Below are 22,502 nucleotides of genomic sequence, written 5' to 3'. Positions count from 1 at the left end.
GGCCTTCCATCTTATCTGGATTTAAAGAAGTGATCGGCAGCTTAAGGCTCCAAGTCACTTTAGATCCATGGTCTTATAACTAGTAAGCAGGACTTCAACCCCCATAGACGGCTTTTCCTATATATATATATATATATATATATATATATATATATATATATATATATATATATATTTATTTGTGATCGTCACCTACCCACGGTCAGGCAGCACATTCTCCCTTCCCGGTGTAGAGACTGGTTAAGCCTGAAGTGCTGAGGCCCATGTGATTATTGGTTTCGAGGTCACATATGCAATGCTGTTGAGGTTACTTATGGTACCGCACGTGACCGCTGAGGCCAGTCCCAGTACCAGCACCAGAGGGAACGGGGCAAGTCCTGTCCATACACACATCCCTACCATCCATGGCCACCCCGGGGATTTCCATTGATGGTTATAGAGAAAACTTGTTTACCCCTGGCAAAAGCAAAGCATAGTTGGAGTTCCAACGAGATCAATTGTTGGAGTTCCCAAGTACAGGTGCAAGCTCGTGTTATGGCAGTATTTAATTATGATGTCCAAATCTTGGGATCCGCCTCATTGTCTATGTTGTTCCAATGACTAAGTATCCGGCAGGGATCAGGATGACTGGTTCCAGCTGGACTGAAGAGCTTCAGTACAGGTGGTGGGTGACAGAAGGACACTGTCCGTGGTGAGCTCCATGCTGGAGAATAACTCCCACCCCATGTATGAGACCGTGATAGCACTGGGCAGTACTGTCAGTGACCGACTGCTTCACCCCAAGTGTGAGAAGGAGCTATCGGAGATCCTTCCTCCCAACCACAGTCAGGCTGGATAATCTACATCAGGCTAAGTGAAGATCAATCCACACAGAGAACTAAATGATCCTGAGTCTTTCTTTTCTTCTTAGTTGCTATGACTCCTAGTATCTTTTCTATCTGCTATTCTGAGCTTGTATGTGTTCTTTCTTCTAATATATTACTGTATTATCCATGCTACTGTAACTCACTGAATTTCCCCATGGCGGGACTATTAAAGGATTATCTTATCTTCACATAAGCCCGAGGGCTGTGTCCTGTCCTTTTTTCCACCTAGATCCAATCATCCTGATCCCTGTTGGACCATACATGTCCTTGGGCACATGCGGTTTTATATACCACTAGAAAGTCGACAGTGCGCTTTCCCGTTCTGTGCCCCTGGTGAAGAGTAATCGGTGCCGGTATCGTAGCTCTTCAATGTCAGATGGGTGTTTCTGCCAGTCTGTGAGGAACGCCCCTCCTGAAAGTAGAGTCCATAGCGCTGTACCATGAGAGGGGGCGCTCCTTACCACCCTGCACTGACACTGAGCGCAGAGGAATGCCCCCCAGTACTAATCTATAGATGAGTACTCTCAGGAGGCCGGGGGAGGGGGGGGGGAGGTTAAAGGGGTTGTCCAGGCAAAAATGGACAATGATGACAGATAGAACACGCACAATAAAAACGGTCATGTACATGGGGCCCAATGTGTGTGATATCAGAAAACATATGCTTTGATTTCGGCGCAGAGTGAGTGTAAAGATAGTAAAAACCATCTTATATCCAGAAGGTTTGGTTTACTAAGAGTAAGTTCACCCGGCAGATCACAAAATGAAGAGGTAGATTCAACCGCAAAAAATTCTTCTATGTGAACTTACCCTAAGACTTTGTAAGTCTGCTATGTATTTACTGAGCCTGTCGTATTCTATAGTTTATACCATCCAAAGCTTTTATCCTTACTTGCAGTTTCCATGCCCTGGATAATGAGATAACTTACAAGGGAAGAAGCTGCTGACAAGCTCTCCTAGAAAATACTTCAAGACTTCTGGTTAAATGTGATCTTTTGGTCGCTGCCCTGGACCATATACTTTGTAGGCGAAAATTAATGTTCTGTAACACATCAGATGGCAGATATTCTCTGTAGTATATTTGAGAAGGGGAAAACAACTGTTCATTGTGTGCTTGAACACTATAAAAATAGGTAAGACAGCTGCGCAGTTATACAAAGCTCCTAATAAATTACACTGACTGTCCTTAAAGGAATCCGTCCTTAAGGAACTCCTTAAAGGAGTTCTTACTGCGCCTGCTCGTGTAAGCGGCCACAAAAAAAATGGCTGCCGGCATGTGAAGTCGGCTCTGCCTGAGACCCGCTGGCAGAGCCAACTTGCGTTGCATTTTGACACACCGCGCACTGGAAGAACAAGATGAAGAGGCTGTTGCACACAAAGATGGAGGTGGCGCTGGAGAGAGTTCTCTCGAAGCATTGGGGACGCCCCCAGTGCTGTTTGAAGCTGGGGCCCGCCCCCAGTGTTGCGATAGAACTGATTTGCATAGTGACAAAAACTGGGATTTCAGGCGAACATCGGCGCGGAGATGACATCTAAAGGTAGGAGAAGAATAGCCTTTTTTAAGGCTATTCCTATGTGTTAGTCATAAAAAAAATGCATTTGAATAAAAGGATCCCTTTAAGATTCAACCCTTCCTGTTGTTGCCGATTTAAAATTTCTGTGTATGGTATTGTATAATGCATCTTTTTTTGTGCCACAAGTTAAGTAGTCAAGAGTAGTTTTTAGTTACACCATTTTGATCTAGGGTGTTCAATATAGGATAGGATAAATTTGATATAGGTTGGGCATTTAAATGTTTATTTAATTACTTTTATTGGTAATCTTAGGAAAGATTAGAAATTTTATATATATATATAAAATTTGATTTTATTTATTTTTTAAAAAAGATTTTACTTTTTTTTTTTCTCTATAGGGTTTGAACCTACGCTCTTTAGATCCACGGTTGTACCCCAAACCACCCACCCCACCTCACCTCACCCCACCTCCCCATATAGCGGTCACCAACTAATAGGAAGATGAGACTCCACGGACTGTTATACCCCAAATCACCCACCCCTCCATACCCACCCGAATCCAATATTTATTCGGACGTGCCAATAAAGCCTATTTGATTTGATCACTTGTACCCCTGTACTGCAGTCAGTGGGAGAATCACTATGTAAATATTGATGCCAGCCACCGGAAACAAGAAAACATTTCAAGCATAAGGATCAGAGTGACTCTGACAAGGCCTAACTGTGATGGCAGGTCCGGTGTCCGCCGCTGCTGTCCAATCCCGTGGCTTCCTATGGTAGAACTCCTCACCTTATGTGACCACTAACCAGTGGCCTAAGGAAACAGCACACTTCTCTCTGCATGTTTCATGGAGAAACCACACGGACCCCATTATAGTCTATGTGGTCCATGTGGTTTCTTAGGTAACCACTTTTTAATGTGAATAGGTTTCTGTTGGAGGGTGCGGGGGGGGGGGGGGGGGGGCCCAAGCAAACTTCCCAAACGCTGATGTGAACCGGGCCTCATCAGTCACTTGGTGCCCTCAGCAGTTATGTGAGATGGGGGAACAAGTCCCTGGAAACAGCAGGATCGGGGCAACACGGTGGCTCAGTGATTAGCACTGGAGCCTTGCAGCACTTGAGTCCTGGGTTCGAATCCTACCAGGAACAGCATCTGCAAGGAGTGTGTATGTTCTCCCTGTGTTTGTGTGGATTTCCTCCCATACTGCAAAGACATACTGATCGAAAGAAAAAAAAAAATACATTGTGAGTCCTATATGGGGGTCACAATCTACATATAAAAAAACAAAAACAAAAAAAAAAAACAACAGGACCGACAATGGTGGGAGACACCGGAGCACTGGGATCAGGGGACTATGTTTTTTTTTTTTTTTTCACCTTCTCCAGCCCCCTTGTGATAAAACTGTGTACCTTGGGCAATCCCTTTAAGCAGCTTCAGTCTGATGAAGTTAAGGTACAAAAAACCCCCCAAAATATGCAAGACTTTCACCCAACGTAGCACTTCCGTTCTATACCTTACTACATACAGGTATATCCTGGCGATTTCTCATTATAGCAAATGGACGCTTTCTTAACAATTCCATTCCATTTACACCCAGCAAAACCCTAAACTAAGAAGCTCTCAGAGACAATGGGCGCGGGCGGTCTGTTGCGAGGTGACTATATCTACCAAATGCTAGGAAACCAATATATAATAACAAAGCTGCAGCAAAGAAACATGAATTACACAAATGTACAAAAGATATTTCCTGCAGAGAAGAAATACAAAGAATACAGTATGGTGACTAATGTTCCTACATTTCCTGAACAATAGCCTACAGATTAACCTCTGTCCAATCTGCACTACTGAGTTTCAAGGAGCAACAGCAATTTCCAAGGCTTTTGTCAAGGCAATACAAATAACAATACGTAAACTCAATATGTGATTTAGAGTAATTTTGTGAAGATTTGTTATTTATAAAAAAAATAAAAAATATGGGAATTATCTGCATGTAATAGCACCCCCTGGTGTTCAGAGTGTATATATGTAGACACGTCGTTCATGTCCAGTACAGCTTCTGCTGTATACAGAGAGGAAGAGGCAGGTATTCATTTAGGTGGGACATAGACTATCAGAGATCAGCACGGGTAGTAAAATTTATAATCCTTACTAATATTATAAATGTGAGAGTTTGTGTGTTTGGATGTTTGTGAACAGATGCACGGATTACAGTCAGATTTTGCACATACCTAGAATGGCGCCCAGAAGGAAACATAGGCGCCTTACCATTCCCGTAGGTTGGCGAAGCCTGAAGGACCTGAGAGGACGTCATCGCCTTGAGCTCCGATTGGAGAGGGCGGAGGTGTAGATACTCAAGCCAGCTGCAGAGCCTTCATTGCTGGTGTCTGATTGGAGCGGCCGATGCGGGGGGCGGGGCAATCGCGGCTCAGGCCGGCCAACGAGCGGACGCGGAAGATGGTGGTGCATATGCGGAGTGCCGGACACGGCGGCATCGTTGGAGCGCACCTCACGCCGTGGATAGGTGAGTTTGCCATGTTCCCGGGGGTGGGAAGGGGAAAGGCACACTGGAGCAAAGTTCACAAACCCGCCAGGAACCCGTCGAGCCTCATGCCTGCCCGTACCTGCTGCGCAGCACAGTCTGCAGCCCCAATTCATGCTGGGAAACTAGACGCACAGCAGCCTCATGGAGGGGTGCCGGGATCGTGGCTGGCAGGGGGAGAGAGTGGAGCACAGCTCACCAAACTGCCGTATACCCCTCCAGCGCCATGCATATCCATGGCTGCTGCGCCCCACTCTCTGCAGCCCCTAGACATGCCAGGACACTAGCCCCATGGCGGAGGTCCCAGGATTGTGGCTGGCGAGGGAGGGGGGTGCGGCCCGGCCCGCACTGCAGGTGTCTCGCGCACAGAGAGAAGGGGGCTGCGGACGGAGTCCCAGATATTGCTAGTAGTACAATATAGACATCTCGATACAGACCCCAGAGGAGCAAAACAACTAGATAACGCTAAGTTATAACACCTAAGTTTATTGATAAAGGATAACTAAACTTTCGGACAATGAATTTTGGTTCCTTTCTGTTATGCTGAGTTTTTTCATTGTTTCCCTTGCTTCTCTATGGAAGGCTGTATACTGCTGTATACATACGGATGTATGGACTTCTGTACAATGTAAAAAAGATGAGGATTGGGGTGGAGGGAGTCACTTTAAACAGTTATATCTCGGGCATTATATAAACCTAGAACAGTGATTTTGGTGCTTCTTAGCTTTCATATGACGCCAAGATTACAGTTCTACCTGTATTATATCCAGAGATATCAGCGGTTGAAAACACCCTCAGATTGGCTGCCTATAAATATACCAATCCCAAATGTGTATTCAACTGATTCCTCTAGAAAGTTTACACCTAGAAACAAAGGAAAGAATAAAAAAAAAATCTGGATTTCACATAAAGGAGCCAAAATTTGCTACTAAAGTATATTACAAAACTTATTAATGTCACAAATACTGTCAGAAAATCAAAAGTTGTCCCAAAGTGTAGTTACTTTAGCCTTAAGAGGTGTATACTAATACTTCTGTCCACATAGTGATCCCTTTATAGACTACCCAGGCAAACCTTTGTCTTTTTTGATATCATTACAAATCTTATATTACAACAGAACAGTAAAGGAATACAAATGAGATCCCAAAATGACTATAAAGCCGTCCAACTAACCGGTTTTGCTCATATTAAAATGCAGCCTTGCCCATGTTCTCTACTGGAAAATAACAATCAATTTGCATCTACTTGAAGACGGCCGGAACAAGCACTTAAAAGCGAGAGAGGCTCCTGTAGTGTTTCACACGCTGAATACATTGGCAGTCTTCAATTTGACAATATAATAAAAATAATGGCCAAATATGATTATCTCGCTAGGAAAATATTTGACTTTAGTATCTACAGAAATGAAAAAGAAAACATTATTAGCCCAGATCTTGCCAATGGTAAAGCGTTAACCCTTTATAGCTCTTGTGACTTTGATACTGAGGTGCTAGCCATAGGGTAAAGCCATTAGTATCATATTGGTGGCCGAGTGCCAGCGACCCCTTTGATCACCCGACGGAAGGAGCTGCGGCACACTGGTGAGCGCCATGTCCCAAGGCACAGCTTAGTAGTACCCTTTGTAGGGGCAATCACAGTCAGGGCTGTCGTGGGCCTACATGTCATACTCACTGGGACTAATAGAGGCAGTGACACTTCAGACAAAGGTCGAGATGGAAAAACACTTGCATCTTTTCTTATGGGTCCATGACTGTCTTTAGAGGGATTGTCCAGGGAGTGTGGAATCACTTTCCTGTCCACTGGATCATTCTACACTCCCTGGAGAGCTCCTTCCCGCCACAGCTATTTTTTATTTCAATTTTTTACTCACTGCTTTCCAAAAGTCATAACTTTTTTTATTTTTCTGCTCACTGAGCCATATGAAGGCTTTATTTTTGTGGGATAAATTGCATTTCATAATAGTACCATTTAATATACCGTAAGATGTACTAGGAAGATGGAAAACCGTCTGAATCGGATGGAGTTAGGGAAAAATTGCATTTCCATGACTTTCCTCTTGGATTTGTTTTTAGGGCTTCATTGTGAATATCTGATGTTTTGATCAACTTTTTATCGCGTGTGGCGATTCCTCGTATGGCAAAAATATTTTTTATATGTTTCTAGTTTTGGCATTTTTGGACACAATGCCCAAAATGTTTCTGCTTGTGCTTATTTTTATTTCTAATCTTGGGAAAGAGGGGTGATTTCTAGCCTCTACGAGGCTAGACCCTAGAAGCTCTGATATCACTAGTGCAATATACTGCCATGCTAATGCATTGCAGTATATTGTAAAGTCTGTTTAGTTCTATTACAGGCTGCACCACGTACGTGCCATATGCCAATGATAAATAGATGCCTCGTACACGTTTGATCCGGATATCTAGATGGTTAATGTAGTACAGCAGAGACCTGACAGCTATAGCAGCTGTTCAGTTCCTGAGCGGACGCCATATTTAGAGTGCCAACATCCCCCATACAGCATCTATATAAAATTCCTAATTTTTCCAAATGAGCTATAAGCGCAATTAATAGTTTATTTTTGTTAATTAACAAAATGAAGTGAATGAACGAAAGAAGAATCTAAATCCCGGAGTGACCTTTGCCTTCCATCAGTTTTTCAACGTACGCTTGCAGGCAGTTTTGAAGGAACTCGGCAGGGAGGTTGTTTCAAACCATCTTAAAGAACTACACACAGATCTATGGATGTAGGCTTGCTCCAATCCTTCTGTCTCTTCATGTAATCCAGGACAGACTGGATGATGTTGAGATTGGGACTCTATAGCAGACGTATCATCACTTCCAGGACTCCTCCTCCAAAGGATGGTCACACCAAGCAGGTTTATAAAGCTTACACCCGGCCCTACACACCACTGTTAATAGCCACATATGGTGGTAGATTCCCTATGACTCTCCATGCAGCCACTATTCCGTGGCACCAAATATCCTGACACCCTTAATACCCAGTATAAAAATAAGTATGTACAGCCATCATGGGGTTAAACAAAATCTATTAGAAAGTTGCCAGAGATTCCGCTCATTATACAGTGATTGCTCTTCATTTACATTAAACCAGAAAATCTCATTAACTTCAGAATAATAAAATTCAGATATTACCTGGGCACTGCACTGGAAGCCGACAGTAGGCATTTATTAATATAGTAACGGATAATTAAAAACCCCACAGACTAAGGCCTCCTCCCGCTGTATGTACAGTAAACTCACGCCTCCTTTTTCTGATCTCATTATAGCCCTTAAAGGAGCAGTTTCTCCCATTTTCAAGTATAAGGACCTATTCAGTGAAAAGTGAAGAGTAACTGAGGAGGAATTCTGCCTCGAATAGTTTCTGGCTCGCCCAATGGGGTTAATCATCTAAGTGGCTTGTGGTGGAAGTTATGCGGCTGATCTATGGTAAGATTGAGAAGGACACTTATTTTTCAGTATTTCTGCCTCCTACTGTATTCAGGGAGGAAGTTAGCCTGAATTTTAAGGCAGAATCCCCCTATGGGTTGATAGGATAATATGAAATGAGCTTTATAAATTCTAAATATTTATGAACCCGAGTGGGTCGGTACTAGCCACTGACATATACAGAAATATACATCAATGGATTGTCAAGCAAATACAGATCACAGTACAATACAATACAGAAAATAAGATGTGAATAAAGGAGAAAATGAATACCAGAACAAATCCGTAATCTGGTTCACTGAGGCCTGACTCCTAGGTCCAGTATGAAAACCAGTGTAGAGGGTCTTCTTGTATAGAAGGGACACTCCAATTATCAAGCTGCCGCCTTGCTAAGTCACAAAGACTCTCGGTCTTCCTTTCAGCATATGGCTTATGAACTTATGAATACACCCTTAGGCGACCTCTCTAATCAGTTGTTACCACCTAGGAAAGCAATGGTTATCCATACATGTATACTGCTGCAATGGACAGGTTGGCCACTCACAGATAGGGGATTTCTGTTCTGGTCGATCAAATGGTTTCCATATTAGTGGATCCCATCTCTAGCATGTCCATATGCCCTATAAAGTTTATGGAAAATTTGATGAAGAGACCCTCAGTTATGCATCTTTTTTTTATATGTATTATTCCTTGTTCATCTCACTCCTACACATACCTTTAGGAACGTTGTGTTAACCTGTGTTTACATTGGAGGTCAATTCACTTCAGTGGTTTTATGAATATGTAACAAAGGTCAATCCTATCTTATTACCCCTGGGCAACAGATGTGCAGGGAAGGAGAGGGGTCTAGTGACCCTAAGTTGACCCCCGAGACACACATCTTTCCCAGCACCTAAAAAGATATACCTCTTTACCAGGGGGAAGAAAGAACAGGGCTACCTGGGAGGGAGGTGTGGGTGGGGCACTAAGCCATATGCTGAAAGGAAGACCGAGAGTCTTTGTGACTTAGCAAGGAGGCAGCTTAATAACTGGAGTGTCCCCCCTATACAAGAAGACCCTCTACACTGTTTTCATACTGGGACTAGGAATCAGGCCTCAGTGAACAGGATTATGGATTTGTTCTGGTATTCATTTTCTCTTTTATTCCCATTGTATTTTCTGTATTGTATTGTACTTTGATCTGTATTTGCTTGACAATCCATTGATGTATATTTCTGTATATGTTAGTGGCTAGTACCGAACCACTCGGGTTAATAAATATTTAGAATTTATAAATCTCGTTTCATATTATCCTATGAACCCAGGCAGTCAAGGGTCGTGAGTGGACGAATAAGAAAGGTGATCGCAGGTGTGCCAAGCGACTTGGTAAAGTGAGATTCTTCAGACAAAGGGTTAGCTGTTTTCAGCTTTGGTTTCCTTGTATTCCATCAGCCTGCATTATCTGCATTACTTATATAGCAGGAACATACAATACGTCAAAGCTTAAAGGGGTAATCCCACGTCGCATACTCACCAGTCTTCACTGATATAAAATCTTCTTTCTTCCTGGTTTCTTGCATCATTTGGTGGGCGGGGTTTCACATGCAACCTGCCGTTTAGCTCCGCCCCCAAACTAGTATGTAGCTCCGCCCGCCCATATTGGACTATGAAGTACAGTCAGCAGCAACTCTATTCTGTGTTACATACAGAGACTGCCTGTCTCTGCCATAATGAACACAATTGAATTAGCTAGTCTAATAACTGGGAGAACGGAAGAAATGAAAGCAGCTCCTCTCCCCTATCTGAGAGCAGGGAGGTAGGTCACACGTGGTGTAGACACAGGAATAGCTAGAAACACAGGCTCACTCCCTGCACTTAGCCCCTCCTCCCTCCCCTCTGAGAGCAGCAGATACATCACTTGACTTTTGAGCAGACAAGTCAAGGGCTGTGTCAACAATGAATTGAATAAATTAAGATAGTAGACAAACAAAGCAGTTTTGCTTAAGCAGTGTATTTAGGAAAAGTCTTACATCCACATTAACAAACAGTATAGATAGGATCCTTGCGATGGGACAACCCCTTTAAGCTTACTTTGATACCGATAACTTGCTACAGCATGGTATCTTATCACGGAACACAACAAAAGTCATTTTCAGTTAAAGTTCTGTGTCACAGTATAGTGTTAAAAGTCAGTAAACCTTTGCTACATCTGTATTCCATCGTGCAGTACAGATATTGTTATTGCAACTGTGTCCCCGATAGGGCCCACACCTATACAAATCGCCAATGTACTTATATTAGGTTTGTAACTACGTTTCTCCTAGTCCGCTGAAGAAGAACTGAAAAACTGTTTGTCAAACTTCAGACAGCAATGAATCCCGAGTGACCCCATTGACTATAATGGTGTTGTGGGGTATCCTTTATCCATCGCCAGATGAACTAGTTAGCTTTTCAGGACTCCAGGCATTGGATGGGGCTGCTGCACCCCTCCTATTACTAATAGGAATAGCCTACATGCATTCTCCATCCATTGCTGTAGCTTCAGGGCTGCCAGAACTGCTGACCTGTGCAGGGTCCCAGTGTCAGCCCCTACACATTAGATACTCGTGACTTATGCTGTGCATTCGTTTGAAGCCAAAGAAATAGAAAAAGTTAGCACATCGGCAGTGTAACCTCCTTCAGAGCACAAGCACACTTGACCAAGCATGCAAGTGTGCGGGGAAAAGGAGTGAGTTGTCGGTCAAACAAGCGCTTGGCTGACAGCGACGGAGGCTGTATGGACATCTTAACTGTTAATATTTCATGCAGAGATACTAACTTTGGTTCTTTGACAAATCTGGTAAAATAAAATGAGTGGAAAATCTTAACATTAAAGAGCTGCTATGGTCTGCTTCACACAAACAGTACTCTATTAAACTTTTATGTAGCAGACCATTGGAAGGAACGCAGAACTTTTTTCCAAGTTCTTTGTGCCCTTTGCAAAGTCAGTAGCGGCTGTCTCGGCTGGGTATTATCTATGTAGCTCAGCTGATAAGTCATCCATTAACATAGAGAATGCTCTCTCGTGCTGTGCATTGTTTCACATTCCTCATACCGCACAATTCCACCACCATAAACTTGATATATGAAATGAAGTGACTGGAATGTCACGGCTACATTTAATTTGCTATCACATTAGTGGCGTACTGGGGAAGGAATAAAACCTACCTCAATCACTCTGCAGTCAAAGTCTTCATATGTTTCTGATGAGAAAAAGAAAAAAAAACACATTTTACATATTTATAAAGTAACGTCAGACGACTTAACTGAGAAAATGTTATTAGTATGTGATGGTTTATGGGCATGGAACATGCTACCGTATGCAGATGTATACGACCCGCCATTAACAACGGGGGACGCAATGGGAGAAATTTATCATAAGAGGAATTCTTATCGTTTGTTTTGCTGCAGCTTGCGTTGGCGTAATTTGCTCCAACTATATCAAATGTTGCACGATGTTTGATAAATTAGATGCATCTACAGTGGGGCAAAAAAGTATTTAGTCAGTCACCGATAGTGCAAGTTCCACCACTTAAAAAGATGAGAGGCGTCTGTAATTTACATCATAGGTAGACCTCAACTATGAGAGACAAAATGAGAAAACAAATCCAGAAAATCACATTGTCTGATTTTGTAAGAATTTATTTTCAAATTATGGTGGAAAATAAGTATTTGGTCAGTAACAAAATTTCATCTCAATACTTTGTTATACACTCACCGGCCACTTTATTAGGTACACCATGCTAGTAACGGGTTGGACTCCCTTTTGCCTTCAGAACTGCCTCAATTCTTCGTGGCATAGATTCAACAAGGTGCTGGAAGCATTCCTCAGAGATTTTGGTCCATATTGACATGATGGCATCACACAGTTGCCGCAGATTTGTCGGCTGCACATCCATGATGCGAATCTCCCGTTCCACCACATCCCAAAGATGCTCTATTGGATTGAGATCTGGTGACTGTGGAGGCCATTGGAGTACAGTGAACTCATTGTCATGTTCAAGAAACCAGTCTGAGATGATTCCAGCTTTATGACATGGCATTGCATTATCCTGCTGAACGTAGCCATCAGATGTTGGGTACATTGTGGTCATAAAGGGATGGACATGGTCAGCAACAATACTCAGGTAGGCTTTGGCGTTGCAACGATGCTCAATTGGTACCAAGGGGCCCAAAGCGTGCCAAGAAAATATTCCCCACACCATGACACCACCACCACCAGCCTGAACCATTGATACAAGGCAGGATGGATCCATGCTTTCATGTTGTTGACGCCAAATTCTGACCCTACCATCCGAATGTCGCAGCAGAAATCGAGACTCATCAGACCAGGCAATGTTTTTCCAATCTTCAATTGTCCAATTTCGATGAGCTTGTGCAAATTGTAGCCTCAGTTTCCTGTTCTTAGCTGAAAGGAGTGGCACCCGGTGTGGTCTTCTGCTGCTGTAGCCCATCTGCCTCAAAGTTCGACGTACTGTGCGTTCAGAGATGCTCTTCTGGCTACCTTGGTTGTAATGGGTGGCTATTTGAGTCACTGTTGCCTTTCTATCAGCTCGAACCAGTCTGGCCATTCTCCTCTGACCTTTGGCAACAACGCATTTCCGCCCACAGAACTGCCGCTCACTGGATGTTTTTTCTTTTTCGGACCATTCTCTGTAAACCCTAGAGATGGTTGTGCATGAAAATCCCAGTAGATCAGCAGTTTCTGAAATACTCAGACCAGCCCTTCTGGCACCAACAACCATGCCACGTTCAAAGGCACTCAAATCACCTTTCTTCCCCATACTGATGCTCGGTTTGAACTGCAGGAGATTGTCTTGACCATGTCTACATGCCTAAATGCACTGAGTTGCCGCCATGTGATTGGCTGATTAGAAATTAAGTGTTAACGAGCAGTTGGACAGGTGTACCTAATAAAGTGGCCGGTGAGTGTATATCCTTTGTTGGCAATGACAGAGGTCAAACGTTTTCTGTAAGTCTTCACAAGGTTGGCACACACTGTTGTTGGTATGTTGGCCCATTCCTCCATGCAGATCTCCTCTAGAGCAATGATGTTTTGGGGCTGTCGCTTGGCAACACGGACTTTCAACTCCCTCCAAAGGTTTTCTATAGGGTTGAGATCTGAAGACTGGCTAGGCCACTCCAGGACCTTGAAATGCTTCTTACAAAGCCACTCCTTCGTTGCCCTGGCGGTGTTCTTTGGATCATTGTCATGTTGAAAGACCCAGCCACGTTTCATCTTCAATGCCCTTGCTGATGGAAGGAGGTTTGCACTCAAAATCTCACGATACATGGCCCCATTCATTCTTTCATGTACCCGGATCAGTCGTCCTGGCTCCTTTGCAGAGAAACAGCCCCAAAGCATGATGTTTCCACCCCCATGCTTTACAGTAGGTATGGTGTTTGATGGATGCAACTCAGTATTCTTTTTCCTCCAAACACGAAAAGTTGTGTTTCTACCAAACAGTTCCAGTTTGGTTTCATCAGACCATAGGACATTCTCCCAATACTCTTCTGGATCATCCAAATGCTCTCTAGCAAACTTCAGACGGGCCCGGACATGTACTGGCTTAAGCAGTGGGACACGTCTGGCACTACAGGATCTGAGTCCCTGGCGGCGTAGTGTGTTACTGATGGTAGGCTTTGTTACATTGGTCCCAGCTCTCTGCAGTTCATTCACTAGGTCCCCCCGCGTGGTTCTGGGATTTTTGCTCACCGTTCTTGTGATCATTTTGACCCCACGGAGTGAGATTTTGCGTGGAGCCCCAGATCGAGGGAGATTATCAGTGGTCTTGTATGTCTTCCATTTTCTAATTATTGCTCCCACAGTTGATTTCTTCAATCCAAGCTGGTTGCCTATTGCAGATTCAGTCTTCCCAGCCTGGTGCAGGGCTACAATTTTGTTTCTGGTGTCCTTTGACAGCTCTTTGGTCTTCACCATAGTGGAGTTTGGAGTCTGACTGTTTGAGGGTGTGCACAGGTGTCTTTTTATACTGATAACAAGTTTAAACAGGTGCCATTACTATAGGTAACGAGTGGAGGAAAGAGGAGACTCTTAAAGAAGAAGTTACAGGTCTCTGAGAGCCAGAAATCTTGATTGTTTGTAGGTGACCAAATACTTATTTTCCACCATAATTTGCAAATAAATTCTTACAAAATTAGACAATGTGATTTTCTGGATTTGTTTTCTCATTTTGTCTCTCATAGTTGAGGTCTACCTATGATGTAAATGACAGACGCCTCTCATCTTTTTAAGTGGTGGAACTTGCACTATTGGTGACTGACTAAATACTTTTTTGCCCCACTGTATAAGGCTTCATGCACACGATCAGTCTGCAGGTCAGGGAAAAAGGCAGGATTGGTACCCAGGTGTCATTGTGGTTTTCACTGACCCATCCATTCAATTGAATGGGCCACATTTGTGGACAGGTATAGGACCTGCTCCATAATTTGCAGCTCTTGAATATGGCCCAGACACACAGGTGCAAAAACTATGGCTGTGTGTATGGGCCTGTACTTTTATCTGCAATTGATCCCAATATAAAACCCCACCAAGATGCCTCATTAATCCTCCCATCCATCTACCAGACCACTTATGCATCTGTCCACCTAGCTAGCCATGAATCAATACATCCCTCTAGACATTCACCTCGATTCCAATTAATGACTATTTTAGGCAACACCCTTTTTAACAGCCATAGCCCAGAAACGGATTCTTATGATGGGTTGTAGCCTGGGGTCCAATGGCAAGTAATTTGTCCCATTTGTCCCATATTAACCCAACCTCATAAGCAGCCGGATTGGCATCCATCAATACTGTTAATTGTGTAGGGCTCGGGAGACTACTGGAGGTGACTATGTGTTTGGGGGTACTTATGTGAACAAGTCTAAGGGCTCGTTCACATCTGTGCCCGGAACTCCGTTCTGCAGGTTTCCTTTTCCTGCACAAAACTGGCAGGAGACGGAAACCTTCCGGCAACTTTTCAAACCCATTCATTTGAATGGGTTTGAAAAGTGTCCGGCTGTGAGCACTTTATGCTCTCCGTGGCGAAACCAGTTTTTTTAAACCGGACATGCAGTACTCTGTGTCCAGTTTAAAAAAACCCCCCTAAAAACAGTTTTGCCGCGGAGAGCATAAAACGCTCACTGGCGCTCATGGCCAGACTCGGCATTACAGCTTTCCGTCTTCTGCATGCAGAAGACGCAAACCTGAGAATGGAGTGACAAACGCTGGTATGAACCCAGTGTAAAACAACTGCTATTGTTATACTCTGGGGTTTCTTGATATTTAACGGAGGCCTATAGGAGGTGAACGAACATAAAAAACATTGTTACTCACCTCCTCGGGCTCCGGTGCTGGTCCCCATCCTCTTCAGGCTTCTTGAATAATGTCAGCGAATATTGAGGCCTGTGCTTAGGCCTCAGCGGTCGTGTGGCATTGGGACACTTGAACTATGTGTCACAATGCCACCTCTCATGGGCCTCCCCTAAATATACCTTGGGGAGTAATAGCAGATTAGGCTTGGACATGTTTGGTCTGAACGAAACTGTAGGTAGAAGCTCAAAATACTGTAATAACCAAACCAAAGTGAACAAAATCACGTCAGTTAACCGGATCAGTGGTCCATTTTATTAATTTTTTGATACATTTCCCAGTCCCACTAGCCATCTACCCTATAACGCTCCCATGAAACCCCATCATATCGGTAACATACGCAATATCTTGCACCACTGGGCACCCTCCAACTTTAAAGAGATCCTATCACTCAGACACAATTTTTTCTAGGTACCACGTTGGAATACCCTTCGTCATCTTCTCCAGGCCGCCGTTCGCCTACAATCCCAGTGTTTCTCGGTATGCAAATTACCTCTCTCGCAGCACTGGGGGCGGACCACAGCTCTCAAACAGCACTGGGGGCGTCCCCAATGCTGCCAGAGAACTCTCTCCAGCACCGTCTCCACCTTCGTCAGCAGCGTCATCTTCAGCCTCTTCTTCCGGCGGTGGCTTGTAACTTCTAGACCTCGACCCTTGGGCAGAGCAGAATGCGCATGCCCACAGGACACAAGAAAATGGCCGCTTGCACAGTATTGTAAGCGGCCATTTTCTTGTGGCTTTTGGGCATGCTGGGATTGTAGGCGCGAAGAAGACAACGAAAGGTAGGAGAAGAATAGCCTTTCTTAAGGCTATTCCGATGTGGTACCTAGAAAAAATTGTATGTGAGTGACTGGATCCCTTTAACCACTGAAAACAAAGATATTACCTTTGGCCTACAGTGAAGTCAAGACAAGGACATGGCAGGAATATCACAGAACTGCAGTAAATGTTTTCTTGTTTTGACCTTTTACAGTGAGGACAGTATAACAGAACATAAAGGCAAGAAGATCCAAGGGACAAGAACTTGACAGATTGTTTTCTTATTATTGTAGACATGTGAAAAGGAACTAAATTACAGAGTGATCCGGATGACTGGATGAAGGTCTTTGTCTCCCCAGCGATTATTCCTAAATGACACAAATCATTGCTAGCTGCCATATTATTGGTATCTAATGAACACAATATATGATGGCCAACTCTTGTTTTATTGTACTAGTAGTTTATTTTATATAGTAGATATTACATTGTACGTCCAATGCATGTCAAGCATGCAGACTGATGTGGAGATTCTCCGAGAACTGACAAGCATGGTGTGGAAAAGATCCTAGTAATTTCTATTATTTTATGGCTGACTTTACTTAAAGGGATATTCCAGTTACAACAAGTTACCCTTGATCCAAAGGATACGGGGGAAAATTGCTGATTAGAGGGTGTGCTACTGCTGATGACCCCCACCAATCTCCATGGTGTTTTTGACACCCCAGTTACAACCAGTGCGATACTCAGTGTCAAAGGTAGTCGAATGTTTCTCAATATTGGTGGGTGTCCCAGTAGTTACCCCCTAACCTTTGATAGAAAGTAACTTGTTGTAAATGGAATACCCTTTTAAAGAGAGTGTGTCACAAGAACCTAGTATATCAACCCAACCCCGCAGATTGGCAGGGGAGGGCCACCTGAATAAAACTTGTGAATCGGGGCCTCTGTTAAAGAGATAGCACCGTTTTTGATATGCGCTCTTTGGGGTAGTAAGGATGTTACAGCTTACTTATTTGGGGCGATGGCAATGTCCTCTTTGTTCCAAAGAGCTCATATTGAAAAAACTGTGATAACTCAGCAATGAAGGCAGAGATTCCCAAAGGAAAAACACTAGAGATGAGCAAGTACTACTCGAAACTCCCGTTTCAAATAGCACGCACCCATAGGAATGAATGGACGCAGCTGGCACGCAGGGGGTTAAGCGACCGGCCGCCGGCAAAGTCTGGTGCCGACTGCTTCCATTCATTCCTATGGGTGCGTGCTATTCGAAACGGCCGTTCCGAATAGTACTTGCTCATCTCTAAAAAACACCACTTGATTCAGGTGACTTTAACCCATCTACCTGCAGTTAACCCATATATCTGCAGGCCTGGGTTGATATGCTGGGTTCTGTGACAGCCTCCCTTTAAGAGAATATTATACTATATGAGGAGATACTCGGCTTCTTGATCTACAGTAATAGAATGTCGTCCTGTTCTGTCTCACTCAGTAAGGGCGGGTGCACACCTGCGCCCGGTCTCTGCTTTGCAGGTCTCCGTCTAATGCCCAAGAAACTGGACAGGAGACGGAAACCCGGCAGTCAGTTATCAAACCCATTCACTTGAATGGGTTTGCAATGTGTCCACCCATAACCGTCTTGTGCCTCTCTGCGGCGAAACCATTTTTTTTTTTAACCGGACACAAAGTCTGACTTAGTGTGCAGTTTAAAAAAAAACGGTTTTGCCGCGGAGCAGCAGAAGACGGTCATGGGCGGACACATTGCAAACCCATTCAAGTGAATGGGTTTGATAACTGACTGCCGGGTTTCCGTCTCCTGTCCAGTTTCTCGGGCAGAAAGTGGACAGGATTGCCTAAAGCAGAAACCGGGCGCAGGTGTGAACCCGCCCTAAAGGATCAATGAGAAGAACTAGGATAACCCCTACGGCTCCTATGGCATTGTCCTTCTGCTTCCCTGCTAAATATTAAATCTGCTCAGTGGTTAAACACTATATAGAAAGTATATATAGCCCCTATAGATGAGCTGAATGGAGCGCTGTATATTACAGCTGACGTTCTGCTGCAGCCACATCATCCTATTCCACCAGACATATTCTCTTGAGAAAAATCCACTCTTGGGTTGAAATATTGAGAATGACCATTTGCCTGTTTATTAATAAGTGAAATGTTAACCCTATAGCAGCCATCTCGATTTGGGTGCTGTGGATATGTGGAATAGGATATGCTTCTTCTAAGGGGAAGCCATGTTTATTCCTCCTTCCTCTAGTGCAATCCCACATTTAGGAAAAGAAAGCAAGAGTTAAGCTGCAAATGTTTTAGCTACACAGTGACCATGGTCTTTTTATTGTTGGGATCGGTCAGTAGTTTTTGCAGTCCATAGTGGCAAGAACCCAAGTTAGCAGGATTTTGCATCGGGTTGGAGTTGCGCTTGAACACTGCTGCATCATTCAGCATTTAGCCACTGCGCCCCCGGGTCTCCAATAGGCACCCTGCAGCAGATATGACAAGTGTGGCCTTAGCCTTAAAGGGGCTACCCACCAATGGTGCGTCATTAAGACAAACTATCGACTGTAGATCAGGAGAAGTGGGGACAGATCAGGACCCTGCAGAACAGCTTGTTTCCCCTCGGCAAACAGATACAAATGACTTAGCAGCCATCGAATAATCAGCCATTTTATGCATGAAGGTGAAACCCCAATTTAACAGGCAGATTTCTCCTGCTGACTTCCTTACCTCCATTAGGACCTGGGTCCGGATGCCCAATACTAATTCCCCCCCAGCTTTGGCCAGTCCATCCTCTCTCTCTTTTAACTCTTGTCTTGCGTTTTCTTTCGAACTCGTCCCTTTCCTGAATTATTCTGGCTTGCATTGCTTCCAGCTCTTGTTGATCCCTCTTTGCAATGGACTGGGCTTTTCCACTTGCTAATATGGGGACATTTAATCCTGGCCAAAGATGTCCAGATTTCCCTTTAAAAAAAAAAAACCAAAAAACAAAAAGTCAAGGTTTAGAACCAGTACATATTGTTGATGAAGAGACAAAACCAAACAACTAAAGCAAAAAAAAACCTAAAAAAAACCCAGTAAAAATAATAACTTAAAGGACGTACCATCTCCAATGTTCTGTCCAATATTAAGATTTCTTTTAATCCTCTTCTTGGTTCTTTTACCTCGCCCCTTTCGAGCGGCGCCGCCCGTTTCAGCCAACACTCCTTTCCATAGTTCATTTGCTGTCACTGCGTCATTGAAAAAAAAAAAAAGAAAAAAAAAAAAAAGAAAAATCTTACAATCTTATCTGCTGGATATAGAGACACAATATAATTTGTAACCACAATAACTTAACAGAAGAACAAGAAGAAGAAATATAAACGGATGATATAGAAGACTTATTTTTTGCAACCTTTCTTCTTTTTTTCAATGTCCCATTTTACATTTGGCCTCTCTGTGGGTCGGTGTTTTATTTTTTGGAGGATGTTCTTATGGACTTTAGTCTCACAAATGTGGCTAAGGCCCGATTCACATTTGTGTTCAGTAATCCGTTTGGGGAGTCTGAATGGGGACCCCCCGAACGGACTACTGAACGCATTGACAAGCAGTGAGCCGTGAAAGCACACGGACCCCATAGACTATAATGGGGTCCGTGTGCTTTCCGCTTGGTCTCCGCACTAGTCATGTGGAAAGGAAAGTAGATCATGAACTACTTTTCTGTCCACATTTTCCATTATAGCTTATGGGGTTCGTGTGCTTCATAAGCTCACCGCTTGCCAATGCGTTATGTAGTCCCCATGCGGACTCCCCAAACGGATTAACTAACACAGATGTGAACCGGGCCTTACACTCGGTTCACGCTAGCCTGAGCTCTCCATCAGAGAGCCGGACCGCTAAACCAGTGGTTACACACAGAGCCCGACGGACTGCTTTGATTATAATGGTGTCCGCCATTTTGAAACTGAAAACTGTGCAGTAAAAAGTCCTCCGTGCAGGACTTTTTTTTTTCTCCGCTGATTTTCAGTAGTCTCCAACACAGGTGTGAACCCAGCCTTACATAGATAATATTTTGTCACATATCTATTTATTGGTAGGCTTAAGATCAGACTGTTCCTTACGTAAGAGGATGTTATGCAAGATCGTATCACATTTTCATCGGGTTTGTAAAAAGAAACCAATTTTCTCAAGGTTACAGAAAACAAAGGGCGATGTTTTCGGCGATACATTAAAATTGGTTACACACTGTAGAAATCAGGAGTGACAAGAAGCAATAATAACAGAGATGAAGGGCCGCGTGCCAAGCCAAACACCTAAAGAATCCATTATTTTCTCTATGTACGCTATTATAGGAGAATGAAGGGAGCGCAAAGTAATTGTGTGACAATACAAGGAGCCCTGCAATACCTCATCTGTAAAGTATTGTACTTGCAAATAACATGCGATTTGCTTACCATTTAGGAAAAAAATGTCTTATTTGTGCCGTGCTGACATTCCTGCGTCTGACAATACAAATCATTCTGTGATTGAAAGGAAGCATCGAAAAATGGGAAATATTACAGCTTGGAAAAAATACACGGAATAAATGGAGAGTAGTTAAAGTATACGAACGGATACAGAAAAAAAGAAATAAAACTGGAGCTGTCACTCTTAAGCTAAGTTCAGACTAGCATATGAGCAAGCAGACTCCTCTCTCTGCCAATTACAGTAGAAAATTGTCGCAAACCCCGTGGACCCCATTATAGTCTATGGGGTCTCAGGTTACCAATTTTTTTAGCCCCCGGAAACCAAGCGCTAGTGTGAACCTTGCCATATGCCTTGTGCATTGTCAAGGTATATTCACATGGCATTTTTTGCAGGCTAAAACAATCTACTTGAAGGATTAGGAAACTTTTTTTTATATGTTTGGGGTTTTTTTACATGCAGATGCAGATTTTGTTACTTTTTTTCGTTGTGGTTTTTGCTCCAGCAGACTGAATGGAACTGGAAATTTCCCTTTAAAGAGGACCTTTCATGGTTTGGGGCACAGGCAGTTCTATATACTGCTGGAAATCCGACAGTGCGCTGAATTCCTCCCCGCTCACACTGCACAGCGCTATAGGCGCTGCTGTGGAGAAAGCTCTTTACCCCGGGCACAGATCGGGAAAGCCGACAATGCGCTGAATTCAGTATATAGAACTGCCTGTGCCCCGGACCATGAAAGGTCCTCTTTAAAAAAAAAATGCTTCCGGTTTGGAAAAAACATTACAAAATGCAGCAAAAAACGTGTCGCATTTTTTCTGCCTCCCATTGATTTCAATTAGTTTTTTAAGGCGGAGTCCGCCTGAAGATAGGTCATGTTGCTTTTTTTTCCTCTAGCTGAAAAAAAAATCATCAAGAGGAAAAAAAAAAAAAAAGAGCTACTGAATCCCATGGGAGGCATTTTTTTTAATGCAGATTCCACCTCAAAATCATCCTGCAAAAAACTACGTACCCTCAACGTGCTAACTATGAAAACCTGTCTAGCACACTGGCCCATTCATTTCTATGGCCCAATACACATGACCATGTATTTTCACAGGCACGTGTATGGGGCTATGAGACCGGAGAAAAACTCAAGACAAGTCCTATTCCTGTTCGTTTCGCGGCCCATACTCACTGACCGCCGTGAATGGGGCTTTGGAGGTACGGGCAGCACACGGATGTCATCCATCTGCTGTCTGTACTGTGTAATCGCAACGCAGCTACATGACACACTTGTGTACATGCAGACTTCATCCTCACTCACGGACCCGACTACTGGTCACACGGATGATGGAAAAAACATTCTTATGTAATTTTGGTAATTAATGAAAATAAGTATTAGAAATTCCAAATGAGTTTGGCTGGGTTCCCATGCAGAGTCTGTCGAAAATCTGCTGATGGACACCCAACAGACCCTCTAAGGGCTTGTTCACACGGGAGGCAGTGGGGCAGATTTTGACCATATTTTGACTCGGGGAGCCAAGTCAAAATATGGTCAAAGCCTGCC

General features: G+C 43.6%; 1 protein-coding gene across 1 annotated transcript in view; it reads right to left on the bottom strand.

Moving 5' to 3' along the window:
- MRPS5 (mitochondrial ribosomal protein S5) overlaps nt 1–22,502 on the bottom strand; it is a 58,459-nt gene that overhangs the window by 13,947 nt on the left and 22,010 nt on the right. Inside the window, exons 3-5 of the mRNA XM_075267431.1 lie at nt 19,618–19,743; nt 19,244–19,477; nt 11,551–11,585 (exon numbers count right to left, since the gene is read on the bottom strand). Coding sequence (XP_075123532.1) covers nt 11,551–11,585; nt 19,244–19,477; nt 19,618–19,743 — 395 coding nt within the window. The remainder of the gene's footprint in view (nt 1–11,550; nt 11,586–19,243; nt 19,478–19,617; nt 19,744–22,502) is intronic.

Source organism: Leptodactylus fuscus, chromosome 3, assembly GCF_031893055.1.
Source record: "Leptodactylus fuscus isolate aLepFus1 chromosome 3, aLepFus1.hap2, whole genome shotgun sequence".
Lineage (NCBI taxonomy): Eukaryota > Metazoa > Chordata > Amphibia > Anura > Leptodactylidae > Leptodactylus > Leptodactylus fuscus.
Note: the sequence above shows the minus strand (reverse complement) of the source record. Positions and strands in the feature narration are given on the sequence as shown.